Source organism: Choloepus didactylus, chromosome 3, assembly GCF_015220235.1.
Source record: "Choloepus didactylus isolate mChoDid1 chromosome 3, mChoDid1.pri, whole genome shotgun sequence".
In the NCBI taxonomy this organism is placed as follows: Eukaryota; Metazoa; Chordata; class Mammalia; order Pilosa; family Megalonychidae; genus Choloepus; species Choloepus didactylus.
Genome location: NC_051309.1, coordinates 175,902,073 through 175,925,415, shown reverse-complemented (window position 1 = coordinate 175,925,415; position 23,343 = coordinate 175,902,073). Strand labels below are relative to the sequence as shown.

At 36.0% G+C, this 23,343-nt stretch overlaps 1 protein-coding gene across 2 annotated transcripts in view; it reads left to right on the top strand.

Moving 5' to 3' along the window:
• FSTL5 (follistatin like 5) overlaps nucleotides 1-23,343 on the top strand; it is an 838,269-nt gene that overhangs the window by 401,076 nt on the left and 413,850 nt on the right. For both annotated transcript variants that reach the window (XM_037830939.1, XM_037830938.1), the window contains exon 5: nucleotides 15,127-15,323. In XM_037830939.1, the coding sequence (XP_037686867.1) occupies nucleotides 15,127-15,323 (197 nt within the window). The remainder of the gene's footprint in view (nucleotides 1-15,126; nucleotides 15,324-23,343) is intronic.

Genomic DNA, 23,343 nt, shown 5'->3' with positions numbered 1-23,343 from the left:
TCCTTCAGTATTTCTTGTAGGTCAGGTGTCTTGTTCACAAAGTCTCTCATTGTCTGTTTGTCAGAAAATATTTTGAGCTCTCCCTCATATTTGAAGGACAGCTTTGCCAGATATAGGATTCTTGGTTGGCAGTTTTTCTTTTTCAGTATCTTAAATATATCACACCACTTCCTTCTTGCATTCATGGTTTCTGCTGAGAGATCCGCACGTAGTCTTATTAAGCTTCCTTTGTTTGTGATGGATTGCTTTTCTCTTGCTGCTTTCAGGATTCTCTCCTTGTCTTTGACATTTGGTAACCTGATTATTAAATGTCTTGGCATAGGCCTATTCAGATCTATTCTGTTTGGAGTATGCTGTACTTCTTGGATCTGTAATTTTATGTCTTTCATAAGAGATGGGAAATTTTCATTGATTACTTCCTCTATTATTGCCTCTGCCCCTCTTCCCTTCTCTTCTCCTTCTGGGACACTAATGATACATACATTCTTGTACTTTGTTTCATCTTTAAGTTCCCGGAGACGTTGCTCATATTTTTTCATTCTTTTCTCCATCTGCTCCTTTGCATGTAGGCTTTCAGGTGTTTTGTTCTCCAGTTATTCAGTGTTTTCTTCTGCCTCTTGAGATCTGCTGTTGTATGTTTCCATTGTGTCTTTCATCTCTTGTGTTGTGCCTTTCATTTCCATAGATTCTACTAGTTGTTTTTTTGAGCTTTCGATTTCTGCCTTATGTATGCCCAGTGTTTTCTTTACAGCCTCTATCTCTTTTGCAAAATATTCTCTAAACTTTTTTAATTTATTTAGCATTAGTTGTTTAAATTCCTTTATCTCAGTTGAGGTGTGCGTTTGTTCCTTTGACTGGGCCATAGCTTTGTTTTTCTTAGTGTAGGTTGTAGTTTTCTGTTGTCTAGGCATCTGACCACCTAGGTCACCCCAGTCAGGTTTTCCCAGATGAGAACAGGCTCAGATCACAGGAGGAGGAAATATTCAGTATCTGGTTTTCCTGATGGTTTTTCTTAGAGGATTGATACACTTGTGCTTTTCTGCCCAGCAGGTGCACCTGTCAGCCTGTCACTGGCTGGTGTAAGAGGGTGTGGCCTGCGGCTCTCCTCCCCCAGGCTTTGGGGTCTGGTTCCAGAAGGCAGGCAGTAGAGCTGGGGCCCTCCCTTTCCTCTTGGGAAGCTATGCCCCCTCCTGAGAGGTCACTGCATATCAATAAGTTCCTTGTTTCTCTGACTCTGCTGGTCAAAATGTTTTGATTTTAAAATGGATGAGGCTGTCTTTACTGCAAAGTGTTGCAGGCTGAAAATGGCTGAGGTTTTCTCCACAGAGAGAGAAAGGGACAGAAAAACTCCCATCTTCACCCATCAGCCAGAGATAGCACCCGATCCTCTGGGCTCCCTGTCCTGAGACAGATATGTCCCCCGACTCTCCCAAGGTCAGTTGTCACCAAAAGCCTCCATCTGCTTGTTGAGGATTCGCTGTCTGTATTGAGCAGTTAACATTAAAACCCCACTTGGAGCTGGACTGAGAGAGTGCTGCTTTCTAGCACTGCGAGGCTTCCGTGAGGGAGGGGCTCTCGGCTCTCAGCTCTCAGCGTGAGTCTGCAGTTTTACTTACAGATTTTATGCTGCAATCTCGGGCATTCCTCCCAATTCAGGTTGGTGGATGATGAGTGGACAGTCACGTTTGTCTCTCTACAGTTATTCCAGGTTGTTTACTAGTTTTTTAGTCATTTATGAATTGTTCCAGGGGGGGACTAACAGTCTTCCACTCCTCTCTGTGCTGCCATCTTAGCTCCTGGTGAATGGATTTTTAACTCACACCTCTCTCCTCTTTACTTCCAGTAAGGTTAATTCCTAAGATTCACCATTAAGCAGTCAGTTGAATTGGTTGAGTTTTCAGTCATTATCCTTTATAACTATCCAATAATGCTTAGGAGGCTATTAAATTAAGCTCAGTCCAGTTTTGTGTGTGGTGGGTGGGGGTAGGGTAAGGAACTAATGTCTCTTGTGAAATATAGTCAATCATTAACTTAAAAAATATTCTGAGTAAATGAGAAAATCATGACACTTCATATGTACTATGTTGTGATATTGTGTGTATGTCAATGTGTGTGTGCATGTGTGTATACTGGGAAATGTCCAGACCTAGAATAGTACCTGTCACAAAGTAGTTTTACATGAATTTTATTAATAATTGTAGTACATTTCTCAACAGGCAAATTCAGGTAAATTTCATGTAATACAATACAACTTAAATCCTTATCATTTTGACATTTAACTAGATATTCAAGAAAAGATTAAAGTTCTTTTTGTCTGTTAAGACTGCTTTTAACTAAGATCATTTTAGTTCTTTCTTATGCACAGTTTAATAATCTGCAATTAACGTAAATATGTTAAATTTAATATATATGTATATTAAATCAATTACCTAAAACTTTTGACATATTTCTTATGTATAAAATACAAAACATTGTTCTAAATATATGTAAGTCTGATCTATTAGGAGCTATTGAATAGTTGGAGATAAAAACAATTCCAATATTGCATTCTAAGAAATGAATAGCGTTGCCACCAAAATTAAAGCATTTCTATTTTATTCTTTAATTTCTAAGATTTCTACTTAAAATAAAATTAAATTAGTCAAATTCTAACAATATATCTTAAAAAGATAAAAATATATTCTTATATACTTTGGTTTGAATATTTTTGTACTAAAGGAAATTATTTGCAGAGATTTTTTTTCTTGGCAAATGGGAGGGAAGAAAGATAAAAGTATAATTTCACAGAGATAAGAACAAATTACAGCCTTTGCAGAAACATATAATATAAAGTTTAATTGATATAATCTATAATTTTAGTACTAACTGTGTGCTCAAATCTTATGGTTGTACTATCAGATATATAAAATGTAATTATCCTCAGTTCTGCAGAGACTTGAAGAGGCAAGGCCAGCTGCACTGGTGCAGCCATCTGAGTATCAGCATTCCACGTTCTTCCAAGCCTGGCAGGACCAGATGGATTTTTTTTTTCCATTTTTTTTATTAAATTCAGTTTTATTGAAATACATTCACACACCATACAATCATCCATGATATACAGTCCACTGTCCACAATATGATAACATAGTTATGCGTTCATCACCACAATCTATCTCTGAACATTTTCCTTACATCAGAAAGAACCAGAACAAGAATAAAAAATAAAAGTGAAAAAAGAACACCCAAATCATCCCCCCATCCCACCCCTTTTGTCCTTTAGATTTTATCCCCATTTTTCTACTCATCCATACACTAGATAAAGGGGGTGTGATCCACAAGGTCTTCACAATCATACTGTCACCCCTTGTAATCTACATTATTATATAATTGTCTTCAGGAGTCCAGACTGCTGGGTTGGAGTTTGGTAGTTTCAGGTATTTACTTCTAGCTATTCCAATACATTAAAGCCTAAGAGGTGTTATCTATATAGTGCATAAGAATGTCCACCAGAGTGACCTCTCGACTCCATTTGGAATCTCTCAGCCACTGAAACTATTTCGTCTCATTTTGCATCCCCCTTTTGGTCAAGAAGATACTCTCAGTCCCACGATGCCGGGTCCCCATTCATCCCCAGGAGTCATACTCTGCCTTGCCAGGGAGATTTACACCCCTGGGAGTCGGGTCCCACGTAGGGGGGGAGGGCAGTGAGTTCACCTGTCGAGATGGCTCAGTTAGAGAGAGAGAGGGCCACATCTGAGCAACAAAGAGGTACTCAGGGGGAGACTCTTAGGCACCATTACATACAACTTTAGACTCTCCTTTGTGGTAATGAGCTTCATAAGGGCAAGTCCCATGCTCGAGGGCTCAGCACATCAAATCGCCAGTCCCAATGTTTGTGACAACAGCAACACCAGTCCAGGTGAGGATGTCCAACACATCCGCACCTTCCCCCAGATCCTCGGGGCTGGGGAGGGGGAGGCTGTAAATATATTTTTTATTATCTGCCCAAATTACTCTAGGATGTGTCACTATTTCACTCCAGCCTATACTAACCTACCGTATCTCACTTCCTATTCAAAGTTCCATGCAATTGTGTTGTTTGAACAAATCAACTGTAGAGTTGTACTGTTTAGAAAATTTAGATCCTGTACCAAATCGATCTCTATTGCCTTGGTCACATATGAAATTTGAAGTTTTAAAACACAATCAGTTTCAACCTTTACCCTTTGGCCTAGCTTGCCCTGGTCTTAACCAGACCTGCTTCATTCATATCACTAATTGAAGTCTGGGCTCTTTTTCAGCATTTTTTTTTTTTTTTTTTTTTTTGACAGTGGCTGTATGCACTAATACTGATATTCATATCTGCCGAGCTCTAGCTCTGAGTTTCAGGTGTCTCAGAGATATGCATTGTTCCAGAGACCAATCAGGTTATACGCTAGGGGATCAGCATCTCAAAGTTTAGAGATAGGCCTTACAATTCAGGGATAGAATTAACTGCTGTAAGAGCTTACAATCTAGGGACTATTACAATTATTGTGTCCACCTTAGGCTATGTTCTAAGATTCAATTCTGAGTTTACACATTGTAGTTAGTCCATATTGGTGAGGCATCATCCCTCTCACCATGTTTTCTCCAACACTTACTCTTATATATATTTTTTCCTACAATTTTATAGAGTTATATTCACATACCATACATTTATCCACAGTGTACAATCAGTTGTTCATGGTATCATCATAAAGTTGTACATTTATCACCAAAATCAGCACTTGAACTTACTGATTACAAGAAAAAAAAATTTTTTTTTTAGCAATAAGAAAAAATGATAGAAAGAAAAATAACATGTCATACAATACAATATACTACTAAGGACAGCAAATAACACCACTACCAAGAATCCCATATTACTCCCCTATATCCCCCTCTCCTATACATTTAGCATTGGCATATTGCCTATGTTACATTTAATGGAGGTATATTACAATGTTACTGTTGACCGTAGACTCCAGTTTGCTTTGATTATACCATCCCTTTTTCAAATTTCTACATGGTTGACATTCATTTGCTTTCCCACATGCAAAAACATTTTTATATTTGTATATTTGGTAACAGTCATTGGCCACTCCAGTTTTTGCCTCGTTATACAGTCCCAGTCTTTATCATCTATCTTTACCTCTGGTGTCATACATTCTCCTATCCCACCTCTTTCAGCTTTACTCACAGACATCTTTATTCAGTGTACTTACAATACCGTGCTACCGTCACACAGTATTATGCTATCTATTTCTGAATCTATGCAATCAATCCTAAACATTCTGTAGTCCTTCAGCATCCAATGGCTGATCTCTGCCCTCTTTCTATCTCCTGGTCTCCTGTGTTGTCAGCTTTTAACTCCCAAAGTTTGTTCATTAATGTCTGTTCATATTAGTGAGACCATACAGAATCTGTCATTTTGCTTCTGGCTAACTTCACTCAACATAATGTCCTCAAGGTTCATCCACATTATTACATGATCCATGTCTTTGTTCTGTCTTACAGCTGCATAATATTCCATCATGTGTATATACCACAGTTTGTTTATCCACTCATCCTTTGATGGACATTTGGGCTGTTTCCATCTCTTGGCAGTTGTGAATAATGCTGCAATAAACATTGGTTTACAAATGTCTGTTTGTGTCTTAAGTTTCAGTTCCTCTGAGTGTATACCCAGCAATGGAAAAGCTGGGTCATATGGCAAATCTATATTTAGCTTCCTGAGGAACCTCCATACTGTCTTCCAGAGTGGTTGCACCATTCTACATTCCCACCAACAATGAATAAGTGTGCCTCTTTCTCCACATCCTCTCCAGCACTTGTCATTTTCTGTTTTTTGGATAATGGCCATTCTGGTAGGTGTGAGATGATATCTCATTGTGGTTTTGATTTGCATTTCCTTAATAGCCAGTGAAGTTGAGCATTTTTTCATATGATTTTGAGCTATTTGTGTTTCCTCTTCAGAAAAATGTCTGTTCATGTCTTTTGCCCATTTTTTAATTGGATTATTTGTCTTTCTGTTATTGAGATGCAGGATTCTTTTATATATTCAGGATATTAAACCCTTATCTAATATGTGGTTTCCAAATATCATCTCCCATTGTGTAGGTTGCCTTTTTACTTTTCTGACAAAGTCCTTTGATGTACAAAAGTGTTTAATTTTGAGGAGATCCCATTTGTCTATTTGTTCTTTGGTTGCTTGTGCCTTGGGTGTGAGGTTTAAAAACCACCTCCTTTCACAAGATCTTTAAGATATTGCCCTACATTTTCTTCTAAGAGTTTTATGGTCTTGCTGCTAATGTTTAGGTCTTCGATCCACTTTGAGTTAATTTTGGTATAAGATGTGAGATGGACATCCTCTTTCATTCTTTTGGAAATGGACATCCAGTTCTCCAAACACCATTTATTGAACAGGCTGCTCTTTCCCAGTTGCTTCAGCTTCACTGCCTTATCAAAGATCAGTTGTCCATAGATGTAAGGGTCTACTTCTGAACACTCAATTCGATTCCATTGATCAGTTTATCTGTCCTTATGCCAGTACCATGCTGTTTTGAGCACTGTAGCTTTGTAATATGCTTCAAAGTCAGGTAGTGTGAGGCCTCCCACTTCATTCCTTTTTCTCAAGACATTTTTGGCTATTCGGGGCACCTTACCCTTCCAAATAAATTTAGTTATTGGTTTTTCTATTTCTGTAAAGTAAGTTGTTGGGATTTGAATTGGTATTGCATTGAATCTGTAAATCAGTTTAGGTAAAATTGCCATCTTAACTATATTTAGTCTTCCAATCCATGAACATGGTATGTTCTTCCAATTTTTCAGGTCTTGTTCAATTTCTTTTAGCAGTTTCTTATAGTTTTCTATGTAAAGGTCTTTTGTGTCCTTGGTTAACTTTATCCCTAAATACTTGATTCTTTTGGTTGCTATTGTAAATGGGATTTTTTTCTTGATTTCCTCCTCTTGTTGCACATTACTTGTGTATAGGAACACTACAGATTTTTGCGTGTTGATCTTGTAGCCTGTCACTTTGCTGTATTCATTGACTAGTTCTAGTAGCTTTGCTGTAGATTTTTCTGGATTTCCTACATATAGAATCATGTCATCTGCAAATAGTGAAAGTTTTACTTCTTCCTCTCCAATTTGGATGCCTTTTATTTCTTTTTCTTGCCTAATTGCTCTAGCTAGAACTTCCAGCACAATGTTGAATAACAATGGTGATAGTGGGCATCCCTGTCTTATTCCTGATCTTAGAGGAAAAGCTTTCAGTCTCTCCCCATTGAGTGTGATGTTAGCTGTGGGTTTTTCATATATTGCCTTTATCATATTGAAAAAGTTCCCTTCTATTCCTATCCTTTGAAGTGTTTTCATCAGGAAAGGATGTTGAATTTTGTAAAATGCCTTTTCTGCATCAAACGAGATGATCATGTGGTTCTTCTGCTTTGATTTATTGATGTGATGTATTATATTAATTGATTTTCTTGTGTTGAACCAGGCTTGCATACCTGGAATAAATCCCACCTGGTCATGGTGTATAATTCTTTTAATGTGCTGCTGGATTCGATTTGCGGGTATTTTGTTGAGGATTTTTGCGTCTATATTCATTAAACAAATTGGTCTATAATTTTCTTTTTTTGTAGTATCTTTGCCTGGTTTTGCTATTAGGGTGATGATGGCTTCATACAAAGAGTTAGGTAGCTATCCCTCTTCTTCAATTTTTTTGAAGAGATTGAGCAGGATTGGTACTAATTCATTCTTGAATGCTTGGTAGAATTCACATGTGAAACCATCTGGTCCTGGGCTTTTCCTTTTTGGTAGCTTTTTGATGACTGACTCAATCTCTTTACTTGTGATTGGTTTGTTGAGGTCATCTATTTCTTCTTGAGTTAATGTTTGCTGTTTATGCTTTTCTAGGAAGTTGTCCATTTCATCTAAGTTGTCTAGTTTATTAGCATATAGTTGTTCATAGTATCTTCTCATTATCTCCTTAATTTCTGCAGGGTCGGTAGTTATATTTCCTTTCCCATTTCTGATTGCACTTATTTGCATCTGCTCTCTCTTTTTTTTTGTTAGCCTAGCCAGTGGTCCATTGATTTTATTGATTTTCTCAAAGAACCAACTTCTGATTTTGTTGATTCTCTCTATTGTTTTCCTATTCTCAATTGCATTTATTTCTGCTCTAATCTTTGTTATTTCTTCCCTTCTGCTTGCTTTGGGGTTAGTTTGCTGTTCTTTCTCTAATTCCTCCAGGTGAGCAGTTAACTCTTCAATTTTTGCTCTCTCTTCTCTTTTAATATAGGCATTTAGGGCAATAAATTTCCCTCTGAGCACCGCCTTTGCTGCATCCCATAAGTTTTGATAAGTTGTGTTTTCATTGTCATTTGCCTCAAGGTATTTACTAATTTCTCTTGTAATTTCTTCCTTTACCCACTGGTTTTCTAAGAGGGTGTTGTTTAGCCTCCATATGTTTGTGAATTTTATGACCTTCTGCCTTTTATTTATTTCCAACTTCATTCCATTGTGGTCTGAGAAAGTGTTTTGTATAATATCAATATTTTTAAATTTGTTGCGAATTGCTTTGTGACCCAACATGTGGTCTATCCTAGAGAATGTCCCATAAGCACTTGAGAAAAAAGTGTATCCTGCTGTTGTTGGATGTAGTGTTCTATAAATGTCTGTCAAGTCTAGTTCATTTATCATCCAATTCAACATCTCTGTTTCTTTAGTGATCCTCTGTCTAGATGTTCTATCCATTGATGAGAGTGGTGTATTGAAGTCTCCAACTATTATTGTAGAGGTATCTATTTCTCGTTTCAGTGATCGCAGTGTTTGCCTCATGAGTTTTGGGGCATTCTGGCTTGTTGAATAAATATTTATGACTGTTGTGTTTTCTTGATGAATTGACCCTTTTGTTAATATATAGTGTCCTTCTTTGTCTCTTTTAATTGTTTCGCTTTTGAAGTCTAACTTGTCTGATATTAATATAGCTACTCCCGCTTTTTTCTGGTTGTTGTTTGCATGAAATATCTTTTTCCAACCTTTCACTTTCAGTCTATTTTGTCCTTGTGTCTAAAGTGAGTTTCCTGTAAACAGCATATAGATGGGTCCTGTTTTTTAATCCATTCTGCCAGTCTGTGTCTTTTTATTGGGGAGTTTAATCCATTTACATTTAGTGTTATTACTGTAATGGCAGTATTTTCTACTACCATTTTGTTTTTTGGAATTTATGTGTCATATCTTATTTTTTTCTCTCCTTTGACCTTTCCTGATAATCTTCATTTCTTCACTCTTCTCCAACTCTCTCTCTCCTGTCTTTTCCTATCAGCCTGTAGCACTCCCTTTAGTATTTCTTGTAGTGCCGGTCTCTTATTCACAAACTCTCTCAGTGTCTGTTTTTCTGAAAATGTTTTAATCTCTCCCTCATTTTTGAAGGAAAGTTTTGCTGGATATAGAATTTTTGGTTGCCAGTTTTTCTCTTTCAGTATCTTAAATATATCTTGCCACTGTCTTCTTGCCTCCATGGTTTCTGCAGAGAAATCTGTACATGGTCTTATTGACCTTCCCTTGTATGTGATGGATTGCTTTTCTCTTGCTGCTTTCAGAACCCTTTCTTTGTCTTTGACATTGGACAATCTGACCAGTAAGTGTCTTGGAGTAGGTCTATTGGGATCTGTTCTATTTGGGGTACGTTGTACTTCTTGAATCTCTAATTTTCTGTCTTTTATAAGAGTTGGGAAATTTTCAGTGAATATGTCTTCTATTACTCTTTCTGCCCCCTTTCCCCTCTTCTCCTTCTGGGATACCCATAACACATATATTTGTGCATTTCATTTTGTCACTGAGCTCCCTAAGACCCTGCTCATATTTTTCCATTTTTTTCACCATATGTTCTTTTGTGTGTATGAATTCGAATGACCTGTCTTCCAGTTCACTGATCCTTTCTTCTGCCTGTTCAAATCTACTATTGTGTCCCTCCATTGTGTTTTTCATCTCCTCCATTGCAGCCTTCATTCCCATGAGTTCTGCCATTTGTTTTTTTAACTTTATGAATTCTTCTTTATGGTCAGCCAGTGTCTTCTTTATATCCTTCAGCTCTTTTGCTATATCTTCCTTCATTTCATCAAATTTATTTAGCATTAGTTGCCTCCACTCCTGTGTCTCAGCTGAGCTATTAGTTTGTTCCTTTGGGTGCTCCATGATTTTGTGTTTCCTCGTATGGCTTGTTATCTTAAGTTGTCTAGGCATCTGATTCTCTTGATTACTTTATTTTGGAGCTTGTTTTCTGTCTTTTACCTAGTGGTTTTCTTGTTGGTTGGCTTTGTTCTCTGGCCTCTGTTATTCAGTTCAACTTATTCTAGACCTCTAACTTAGGTTCTATTTAGTTGATCAGAATTTTTCCCCTCTTGTTTTTTCTGTTTCTTGTTCTGCCTCTACGTAACCTTTTTGTGAGTGGGTCTCCTCAGATATGGTCGATCCTAGTCAGATTTTCCCAGTCTAGTGAGTCCCAGGTCTCATTGGGAGGGTATGGAGTTTTCCTGAGAATGAGACCCTCCTATGAGGCCTTTAGAATTGGTGCTTTTCCTCTCCTGTCCAGCAGGTGGCGCTGGCCAGCCCGCAGCTCCCCCACCAGTGTAAGGAGATATGGAGCCTTTAGTTCTCCTGGTGACTCTGATCCTGTTGGGGGCGTGGCTGACTGAAGCAGGAATCTGAATTCCAGCCCCTGGGGTCTGAGTTCCTAGAAGGAGGACTGCCAGTTGAGCTGGGCCTGCCCCCACTCTCCCAATCCTCAGAACTCCAGTTGTCTCTCAGAGGCACTATTCCCTTCTCCTCTCTCCTCTTTGGGGCCTCTCCAGGTAGATTCCTTGGTCAGCCTGAGTTGCCAATTAAAGGCAGGGGTGGAGGCCTTCAGTAGAGAATATGGAATTCAAAGACACTGTGGGTACTCTTTCTCCCCCAAGCCCAGCCTAGTCCCTCAACCTGGGCTTTCCAATAGAAAATAACCACATATATTACTTTTAGATTAAAAAAAAAAAAAAATAGAAAAGAAATCAAGAAAAAGAAAAAAGGAAAAAAAGAAAAAAAAAAGAGTCTCTTTTAAAAGTCTTTCCCCAGCCTGGAAGTTTTGTCAGTGTCAGAATAGAGCATTTAAAGATATGCTTTGGGCTATTGTCTGATAATTACTCTCCAACTGCTTCAGTTCCAACCGTTTCCGGGGGGGCTATTGAAATGCAAAAAGATAAGGGATCAGTGAGAAGCCAGAAGGGACAAAATGTAGGGGGAAAAAAATGGCTTTTTTGGAGTCTGGGAATGGGTGCCCGCTTCTACGTGCCCCCACTTCATGGAGCCCAGCCCTTCTTTGGCACCCCAGCTCCCAAAGTTAGTTAATTAATTTGTTAATTAATTCTGCAGTTGAGGCTGGGTTGAGCCTCCCTTCTTGCCCTCAGCAGATTATTGTTTTTTGTTTTTTTTTCCCCCCCTTTCAGGGAGCCGGCAGCAAGACAGTCTGTGAGGTCTGGGTGAGGAGGGGTGCCAGACCCCTGGTCTGGGGAACTTACAATGTTCGCTGCGATCTCAGCTTTTCCTCCAATTCCAAACTTGTGTCCAATGTGTGACTGGTTACTGGAGATCCCGAAAACACTGTTTCATATCAAGCCATCTCCATTTTAACAATCCTACAAAAACTGGCCTAACAGATTGTTCCTGAGGCCCTCCAGATGTAGTTTTGAATGTAGCATATAAAAATTATCTCTGTTCAGTATTGTCGAATTTGACCTTAAACTAATATGCTAGGCATTATCATCATTGTTATAGAAGCTTAAAATAATGGGTTTGTAGGGCTGGAAGAAATCGTAGTGACCGTTTGGCTACTCCCCGCGTTCTCAGGACCAGATGGATTTTATCTGCCCTTAGAATGACTCAGAGTCAAGAATCAGCAAGGCCCCCGTGGCAGTGCAGACACAGGAAGGAAGGCAGTATAGACACCGCCAAATAGGGACCTCCTTTGTCTTGCTCACCACTCTATACTTAGTGTCAAGAACAGGGGAAGCAGAGATCTCAGACCTGTCTCTCAGAGAGAAGACATCCAAGAAACCATTTCTTTTTCCTGCTACAGCAGTATGGGACTACCGGCGGATTGAGTTTTGAGTAAGAGAGCCTACCATAAACAATCAAATAAACCAACAAAAATCCTTCGTCTTCCAGTTTGATTCTATTCTTCCATGGGGCCACACATTTTTAATAGGTTGAGGTTAATTTCTAAATACCTATTCTTTTTAGTCATGCTAATTCTATTACTTTCATATTGATACTAATTTAAATGATAATAAGCACTTAGTATTTCCAAATCCTCACATATTGTTTACTTCTTAACTCATTACAATCTGAATTCTGCTCCATTTTATCATTAAATTTTTTTTCAACATCAAAAATTACCTCCAACTTAAGGAAACTAATGGACATGTTTTTTGTTTACCTTACTTTTATTCTAAAACATTTGATAGTTCATTGGATCTTCTTTCTTGAAAACTTTTTTTCACTTTGGTTTCTTCTTCAATACTTCTTTTTATAGTTTCCTGTTTTTTCTCAGATACCTGTTATTTCTCAGTGTTTTCATTGCAAATGAAAATTTTCTGTCTCTATCTGTAATCAAGTGATACGGCCTTGTGTATGTTATTATATTTAATCTCTCACTTTACAAATAATCTTTGAACAGGTATCCTGCACCCATGTTAAAGTTGATTTTAACTATTACATGGTCATGAAAAACTCAGTTCAGAAGATAAGAGAAGTAGAGTAAAGTGGAGAAGAGAGATCGCCCTTGTGTAAAATCATCTGCCCCTTTCTAGCTCTTCTAGCTCTGTGACTTTATATAAGTTGCTTAATATCTCTGTGCCTTAGTTCCTCTTCTGTAAAATGGTGATGACTATATGGCCTTTCTTTTTGAGCTGTTGTGAGGAATAAATGATTTAATATGCATAAAGTTCCTGGAACATAGGAAGCCTGCATCACATGCGATCTCATTGATAACAGATATACTACTTTATTACTAAAAATTATCTGTCAAAGATTTTTATTAAATTTATAAATTTTGTAGGGCCATACAGTTTTATAATTGCATATTGTCTACCTCCCTAGAATGTGCATGCTGCCATAGCAATTATTTTATTGTTATTCTCTTTTTCTATTGCTAGCAACCAGCCCAATGCTGGACTTAAGAAATTTTAAACAATTTGTAGAATGAAGGCATTAATAGAGAGTATTATGATAATCATATTGATTTTATCAGATCAAAATTAGGGGTTACAACCCAAACCCTATCACCCCTCTTCAATTTTACATATTAGTTAAAAGGTTTGTATCTTTTAAGTCTTGTTTCTCAGCTATCTCTCATCAACATCATCATTATCCCTACTTATGTGGTCCCAGATCAGCCCCAGGTAGTCAATAGAAATATAATCTAGATCTGAATCTAGAATCAGACCGAAATTCCAGATAGCACTACTGGAGTGGATTATTATCTGTTTTGCATTCTTTCATCACACATTTCTTTCTCTTCCTGATGCATGCACATGCTCTCTCACATACACACACACATATACACACATTTGAAATATCCTTTCGAGCTGCATTCCCAGACGCCAGCATTACTAGCTGTTGCTCTCTCATTGCTTCTCTCATTTGTCCATGAGTCCTCTGCTATTACAAAAACATATTCTTATTCTTTACTGAGACCAGAATAATGCAAAATTGACTTACATTACAGCACAAAGTTTACATTTTGGTATAAAAAGAAACCTTTTGACAGAACCGCTTAACACTAAAATTGCTGAACAACCGTAGACATTGCACTGTCTTTGAAAAGTAAGGTAGTCTCTTATTTTTCTGGAGGAGCTTGTTTTCCATCTTGTGTTGAAAGAGAATGAGAATTCAAATATTGTTTTCAACCCCATGTTTCTCAGACATAGAGTAAAAAGTCTTTAGAAATACTCTTTTAAAATTATAGATGCTGTCAAAGCCTATTGTCAAAACTGAACACAGTTATATAGTTAGATTCTTGGTAAAAAATTAATAGTTAATATATACCTACTATTTGATGTGCAACTTACATTATGCACTGTATTTCTTAAAACATATTTCTATCTCCTATTTGCCATCTGCACTATGTATTTCATTTCAATGCACTGTAAAAAGCAGCATCCTGGGGCCATTAGAATAAAATCCTTTGTAAAATAATTATGTGTAAGTTTTAAAGCAATTGCAGTTATTTTGAAAGACATTAAGCAAACCAATTATTTTTATTAGCTATGATGTCCCTAAAATTGTGCTGTTATTATATGGGAGATACTGCAGATCTTTATATTGTTACTTCAATGAGCTTATACTTTAGTTGTGAGTATCAAAGTTGCAAAATAAAACTTCAAGATACAGAATGCAAATATATATCATGTTATACACTGGAGTGCTGAAAAAGGAGACATAAGTGAATATCAGATCAATAAGGAAAGACTTTTGGAAGAATACAAATATGAGCTTCACTTCATAAGAATGGTCAGAATTAAGGACAAAAAAATAGACATATTTGCCAAAAAAAAATGCAGGATTTCTTCAAAACAGTTCCAAATGTCTAAATCATTATATCATAAAAATGTGATATAATGTTTTGGAGTCAGACATACACGTGAGCTTAAGTGCAAAATCCAGCACTATCTAAAACTTTCCCTTGGGCAATTCATTTCACCTCCCTGCACCTAATTTCCTGAACCTGTAAAACTATCAATATAGGGATGTATAGTGAGGGTTAGAACTAAGATAATTCATTTAAACACTGGAGCCAATTGGAACTATCATGTTTTTCTATGCCCTTCATAGTATCAATGCCTTTGACACAGAGGAAAATCACAGTGAATATGTTCTTACTGGATTTGATACAAATGAAAGTTTTCTATCCTACCATAGAAATAGCACATGTCTTTTTCCTGGTACAAGTTCTACAGTATGCAAGACCACAAACTCAAAAATGATATACAAAGTATATTACGCATAGTCGGCTTCTAAATACTGAAATACATGGTTTCATTTTAATAATACTATTTTGAGAATAATGCCATTCTTTTGTTACAGGAGATAACTGCAAGACCACTGAATACAACGAGATGAAAACCATGCTTTTAGATTTACAAAATCAGAAATATATTCCCCAAGAAAACGAAAGCCCTAATGATAATGACATATCTCGGAAGAAGCTTTTGGTGGATCAAATGTTTAAATATTTTGATGCTGACAGCAGTGGACTTATAGATATTAATGAACTCACTCAGGTAATCATAAATTAGCAGTATTAATTGTACATATATAATATATTTACATTTGTGTGAATTTATTCTATGCCAATAAAATATATACTTAGTCTATTATTAAAGTACAGAAAAAAACATTTTAGGGCAAAATTTGAACAATCTATCAGCAATGAAGTTAATTTCAAGTAACAAGTATATGATATTTTACAGTTTCAAAAGTTTAAAATTTTTGACAGATTTTTATAACATAAATATCTGAAAGAATTACCTTTCCTCTATTTCACAGAATTTCCATGATCTCTACAGACATATTCTTGAAGGCTATATATTGTTTAGTGTCCTATCAGTCAATGAATGCTGGTTAATCCTGTATTCAAGGACACTACTGACCAACAATAGAGCATACCAATAGTAAAATGTAAAGAAATGATTTAATATGGTCAGAATCACTGACATGTTTTAGTACTTTTTCAGTAATCAAGGATCAATTACAGAATGCTTTATTTGGTTTTCATATTAAATCCATAATATTTCATTTCTTTCAAAATTGTCTTCCAAGTGATGAGTGTGAAAAGAACTTAAGTAGAGCATTTTAATAAGCAAAAGGTCTTCTTCTAAGTCATTTTGAGAAACAGAAATACTTGTATGTTTGTGTTGCTGAGACAGAGTTGTTTGAAGGAAAGTGTAATTCCAAGATTTAAGAATATGAGCTAGTTGTTGCTAACAGTGGAAATGTAAAATAAAAGATACAATATTTTTCCCAAAATATATACAGGATTTAGAGACTAATGGAGAGAGGAAGTCAATCTTGAGAAACTAGGAAAATGATAATAGGACTGATGAACTTTTGCTGACTTCTTGATAACCCTTGCAGTATATCTGCAGGTGGATGTTGCTGCTGTGCTTACCAATGCTTATGGATTTAGAAAGAAATTAGATTTTCCATGACACCATGCCATTCTGCTTTTATGGTTAATTTTATGGCTCATTTCAGAAATCTGACATTGCAGAATATTGGTCATATCATGCAAGTATTTCAGATATTTAAAACAGCATAACTTTGCTTAGAGGCTTCATCTCAAAATGAACTCGTGAGCAAATTAAATATACTTCTTGTAATCCCAGGTAATTAAAAATATAAGGATTTTCACTCTTATTTTATTTATTGATTTATTTAACATTTACTTAGTAATTACTAAGTGCCAAATATTGGAATTTAAGGCATTGAAATTTGTAAGTTTAGAGAATATTAGCAGACCTTTTAATTAAGATATCTGTGATGTCTTATACCTCATAATTTATTTTTCAACAATGACACTTTAGAATTGTATATTATGTAGCAATAAAACAAAATGACTCTAATTCAATTAAAATAAACTTACAATTAAAGCATATCACTTTGATTTATATGTGCTTGACATATTGGGACATTGTGTTTTTGTTTGCTTGTTTCTTTTAAGACTTTTATCAGCTTATTAACACCACCAAGGCCCATGGTTGCTTACAAATCATGATCTTGCCCACCTAGTTTTCATCACAGAATCCACATCTTAGTCAAAGGGAAGACTGCTTATCACAGCACCTCTTTCTTGTCCATGTCGCTTTCGAGGTTTTCTGCTCCATTCAACTTCAGCTCCCATAAAGTTTAGTTTTGCTTTCTCAGATACCTTTGATTTGGACTTCTTTTATCTCTGAAAACGAATATTTCTGAATGCCATGATGCTGTGAGAGCAAGAAATGTCTTCAGAATCTCATTTATATATTGGCCATCCAATAGGTACATGAAAATAGGGTCTGGGATCATTTTTACTCACCTACTTCTGCACAGAACCCACAACTCACAAGTCATTCCTTTCTTCAGCAGAATATAGTGGGAATGTCAGTATCTCATTCATCAGCTCATATATATGCGTGAAATTTGTAGCAGGCATCGTGGAAAAAATATAACAAATAATTACTGGCTATTTATAACACAAATATAGTTTTTTACTCATGTGTTTTTAGAATACCAGTGGTATTTAAAAACCTACATGCCAAGTTTTATAACCAATAATAAAAATGATTTTATTCAACAACTTGGAAGCAAATTTAATATAAAATTTTAAAATAACATAACTTAAGAGTGTAATCTATGATTAGCAAAGAAAATAATATATTACTCTAAGATTATGTCAGGGTAAGTGAAAATTAAAGAATATAATTTGGCTTTGAGGTTTTATAAATGCAGCATGAAATTTGGCTGTACACATTCTATTCTTATTCCACGTAACAATAATATATTCTGGAGTATCTCTTGTAAATTTTCAAGTAAATTAGAACCTAGAGGCCTTCAGTTGACAGAATGTAGATATTATGAAAAGCAATAAAGGGGGTAGGATCTGCTGAATCATAGTTAACTATTTGTCACAGCAAGAAAATATATACTAAAATGAACTAACCAGTTAGAGAAATAGATGTCATTCCATTCACCTCTTAACCATGATATTCACTTTATCTTAACATGAATGTTTATAGCTATGCATTTAGTCTTTCAGTCTTTGGAAGATTTTTGTATGTTGAGAACATTCATCAATAAAATGCAAATTTATTGCAAAGTGGAATTACTATTTTTTCAACAGAACCAGTATTTTATGAAGTTGATCAAATTTGTGTTAGAATACTCATAGATTTCTCAGCAAAGCCATTGATAATCAAGGATCATTACAAAAGTGAATGAAAAGATAATAGGTACTAAGTGAAAAAAAGAAATCAATGAAAAGATGGAATAGGCATTTCAAAAGATCAAATGGGAGTGCTTCTAATAACAAAGGAGTGAGTAACCTTGAACCTTGAATTGATGAAGTTCTAGAATATTTTTAAAATGATTCCTAATGATCATAGCATATTAGTTAATAACTTTGACTATAGGACCTAGGTTCAAGTCTCAACTGTATTACTTACTACCTGTGTAAACTTTGATGAGTTACTTACACTCTCTGTGTTGCAGTTTCGCTATCTATGAAGTAGCAATGATAATTGTAATTAGTGCATTAAGTTGTGATGCTTACATGTGTTAAAACATGTAAGATTTGTTGCACCATGACTGGCGCATGGAAAGCAGTAGGTATTGGGTCGCTATAACCATCTTTTCAAATCTTTCTTAAGGTTGCAGTGGATAATAACGGAGTTAGGGAAAAAACATTTTCTTGAATTAATAGGAAAGCAACTTAATGGAGAGCTTATGATCTATTTACTGATCAAATTTTCCATAAGTCTCAGGCTTTGCATGGTGGTTGAGTACAAATTGGGTATCATTATTCAGCAGCCATGTTAACATATAAATATAAAATGTTGACAGTGTTCTTTGAGGCACTGAAGCTTTTGACTTTGAGGAGATCCCATTTATCTATTTTTTTCTTTCATTGCTGTGTTTTGCGTGTAAGGTCTAAGAAGCTACCCCCCATTACTAGGTCTTGAAGATGTTTCCTTATATTGTGTTTTAGGAGGTTTATGGTACTATCTTTTAAATTGAGGTCTTTGAACCACTTTGATTAATTTTTGTATTAGGTGTGAGGCAGGGGTCTTCTTTCATTCTTTTGAATATGGATATCCAGTTCTCCTTGTCCCAGTTTTTGAAGAGATTGTTCTGTCCCAGTTTGGATTTGGAGGACTTATCAAAAATCAGTTGACCATAGATATGTGGATCTATTTCTGAATTCTCAATTCAATTCCATTGATCAATATGTCTATCTTTGTGCCACCATGCTGTTTTGACTACTGTGGCTTTATAGTAGGCTTCAAAGAAAGGAAATGTAAGTCCTCCCACTTTATTCTTTATATTTAGAATATTTTGGAAATTCAAGGCCCCTTTCCTTTCCAAATAAATTTAATAACTAGCTTTTCCAAGTCTGGAATTGATTGGAATTGCATTGAATCTATAGATCAGTTTGGACAGAAGTAACATCTTAACTATATTTAGCCTTCCAATCCATGAACACGGAATATATTTCCACCTAATTAAGTCCACTTTGATTTCTTTTAGTAAAGGTTTGTAATTTTCTATATAGAGGTATTTTTCATCCTTGGTTAAGTTTATTCCTAGTTATTTGATTTTTTTAGTTACTAATGTGAATGGAATTTTTAAATTGATTGCCTTTTCAGTTAGGTCATGTTTATTGTATAGGATCATTACTGACTTTTGTGTATTTCTCTTATATCCTGCCACTCTGCTGACTTTGTCTATTAGCTCAAGTAGCTTTGTCATTGATTTCTCAGGATTTTCCAAATATAGGATAATATTGTCTGCAAATAATGACAGTTTTACTTCTTTCTTTCCAATTTCAATGCCTTTATTTCTTTGCCTTACTGAATTACTCTGGCTACAACTCTAGCACAATGCTGAATATTAGTGGTGACAGTGGGCATCCTTGTCTCATTCCCAATCTTAGGGGAAAGATTTTCAGACTCTCACCATTATGTGTTATTCTGGCTGTGGGTTTTTCATATATGCGCTTTATCGTATTGAAGAAATTTCCTTCAATTCCTACCTTTTGAAGTATTTTTATCAAAAATGGGTGCTGAATTCTGTCTAATGCTTTTTCAGCATCTATCAAAATGGTCATTTGATTTTTCCCTTTTGATTTGTTAATGTCTTATATTACGTTGATTGATTTTCTTATGTTGAACCACCCTTACATTCCTGGAATGAACCTCACTTGGTCAAGGTATATAATTCTTTTAATGTGCCTTTGCATTTAATCTGCAAGTATTTTGTTGAGAATTTTTGCACCTATATTCATTAGGGAGATTGGCTTCTAGTTTTCCTTTCTTGTAGTATCTTTATCTGGTTTTGGTACTAGGGTTATGTTAGCTTCATAAAATGAGTCACGTAGTGCTCCTTTTTCAATTTTTTAAAGAGTTTCAGCATAAATGATGTCAGTTCCTTTTGGAAAGTTAGGTAAAATTCCTCTGTGACTCCATCTGGCTTTGGGCTTTTATTTGTAGGAAGATTTTTGATGACCAATTGGATGTCTTTACTTGTGATTGGTTTGTATTTCTTCTTGGGTCAGTCTAGGTTGTTCATTTCCTCTAAGTTGTCTAGTTTATTGGCATACAGTTGTTCATTGTATCCTCTTATGATTTTTAAAATTCCTCTTATGATTTTTAAAATTCCTTCAGCATCCATTGTAATGACCCCACTCTCATTTCTGATTTTGTTTATTTGGGTCTTCTCTCTTTTTGATTTGTCAGTCTAGTGAAGGGTTTCTCAATCACATTGATCTTCTCAAAGACCCAATTTTTGGTTTTATCTATTCTCTCTATTGTTTTTTGTTCTCTGGATCATTTATTTCTGCTTTAATCTTTGCTATTTCTTTTCTTCTACTTAGGGTTAGTTTGATGATCATTCTCTAGACTCTTCAGTTGTTCAGTTAGCTCTTTGGTTTTAGTTCTTTCTTCCTTTTTTAATGTGTACATTTAGAGTTATAAATTTCCTTCTCAGCACCACCTTCACCTTTCACCTGTGCACACTGCAGACTTCCATGGAGGAAGAGTAAATGCAATGAACACTGGTTAGCTGCCTCCCAGGTTCCCCCACGGGAGCTCCTGACCATGTGGCTGCTGAGATGGGTGCAAGGGGAATGGAGAGCCACTCCCTCACCCACTCAGTGGGCAGATCCAGCTTCCAGCCTGTGGTGCCAGTCCTGGTTGAATAAACTCACCCCATCCTTTCAGACAGACTTTCTGCACTTTTTCGTCCAAGTCTCCACTATGTATTGTAGAGAACCCTGTCCAGGTGCTCACACTCTAGAACTGCTGTCTGGGTGCTTTCTGTCCTTTCTTTAGCTTTTTTCATGGAGGAGAAGTTTGCTCTTCCTCTCCTATTCTGCCGTCTTCCCAGAAGTAGTATGTAATATCTACTTCTGGAAGTGGCAATCTTTTAAAACAATTTCTTTTGACAGCCATATCATTAGCATTTTTGTCAAGTTTTTTTTTTTTTTTTTTTTTTTTTAGTTAGAGAAGTTGTGAGGTTATAGAACAATCATGCATAAGATACAGGAATCCCATATACCACTCCACAGCTAACACCTTGAATTGGTTAAGAACATTTGTTACAATTGATGACAGCACATTTTTATAACTGTACCATTAACTGAAGTCCATGATCTAACCTAGGATTCACTATTTGTATAGTGTAGTTCCATTTAATTTTTTTATTAATTTTTATTCTGTTACCATATATAAAGCTAACATTTCCCCTTTTAATCATATTCAGATATATAGTTCAGTGCTGCTAATTGGTTCACAAAGTTGTGCTACTATCACCACCATCCATTACCAAAATATTTCCATTATTCCAAATAGGAACCCTGTAACCTTTCAAGCTGCATCTTCCCATTCCCTATCACCACCCCTTCCCCTGGTATTCTAGATTCTGACTTTATGAGTTTGCTTATTCTATATCTTTTATTGAATCTGCTATATTGCCTGGATTCCATTCAGGATGAGAAGTTATAATTCTGATTGGTCCTACCCACTCTGCCAGGAACCGATTTTGTGCATGAGAGGATAAACAAATTTCTGGCTTTTACTGAAGATCATTCTGATAAGATGCAAAAACTCACCTTGTTTGGTGTCCCACCTTAGCTTTCCTGCCCAAATCTAAAAAGGTATCTGAGGTTCAATGCAGTTATCTGGACCTCTCTTCCTTCTCTTATATTGCCTTTTCTAATAGAGTTCAGTGTTCTCTTTGGGTATATTGTGATGTCTAAGCTTTAATAGTGTTTCAATGAAAATTTTCCTGGTAGCAATATACTCCAACCTGGCTTAATTTTCTATATATGGTTCATGGGAAAATAGTTCACTGCAAAAGTCTTAATACACATATAGAAGAATTTTCTCTTTTGAAGGCACGGTAACAAACTTGACCAAGGCATCTTGGTATCTCCCTTAATTGTTGTGTATATGTCTAGTGTGGTCAGGCACTCAACTACATTGTACCACATTAGTGGCCTTGTAGACATATTATTATTCCTAAACTAACCTAGTGATTCAAAGATATGATTCAAAGATATGGAACTTATCCCTATCTATTATCTATCTATCTATCTATCTATCTGATCATCTATCTATCTATCTAATCACCTATCTTTCTCTGTCATCCTTATTCTATTCGTCTATCTGAAGAAGACTGGTTTGGGAAAAAATAAATTATCTGGAAGTGGCAATAGGGAGCCTCTCAGTTTTCTACTGCCCTCCCTTCACTGAGGTGTAATAGATGTGAGTGAACAAATAGCCTCCAATCATTAAGCTTACTACACAATGGTTTTCTTAAGAGGCTGCCAAATTTTTTTTTTGTAAAGGCACAATGTGAAGAACATGCTTTTTATGAGAGGTAGAGGCTGAAAGGCAGTTTGCTGCTCAGAGAGCAGGATTTCCTGAGAGCATAAGGATGGGCTTTGTGGGGAAGAGGAATGTGGATTGGGTCCGATGGAAAATGTACAGAGTAATATGAGGAGACTTGGATTTTACAGGTTCCTGGAGGTAAACCAGGATATGTGGCATGATGAAATTTGTCCAAATCAGCTGTCAGAGGAGAATGGACAATTGTTTCTAGCGTTGTGGTCTTATATATTTGATGCCCAGGGGTAGATTCCAGAAGCAAGCTTGCTCAGTGGAAATGCAGCCTTAAGTTTAACAGAAAGCATAAGGTGCTGAAGACTGGGAAAATCTGCCTCTTAGGCCTCTCCCCATTTGATAAAATAACCACTCCAGAACTTAAGTAAGCAATGTCATTCCCTTGTGATTCTGAGTTTAAATAAGCAGCTGTATTGAGTATATTGATTTAGGTTTTTCTCCATTTACATTCTATGTCATTTTAATAAGCTGATTCCTATTAGGAATGCATATTAGAATAAAATACTTCCCTAATGTGCACACATGCCATCTCTTTATTAAAATAATAAAAAGAACTACTTGTTCACAGGACTTAGATTATTATGTTATACATATTTGACTTAAAATGCCATTTGCTCAATGACTACCATATGTGAATACATTTACA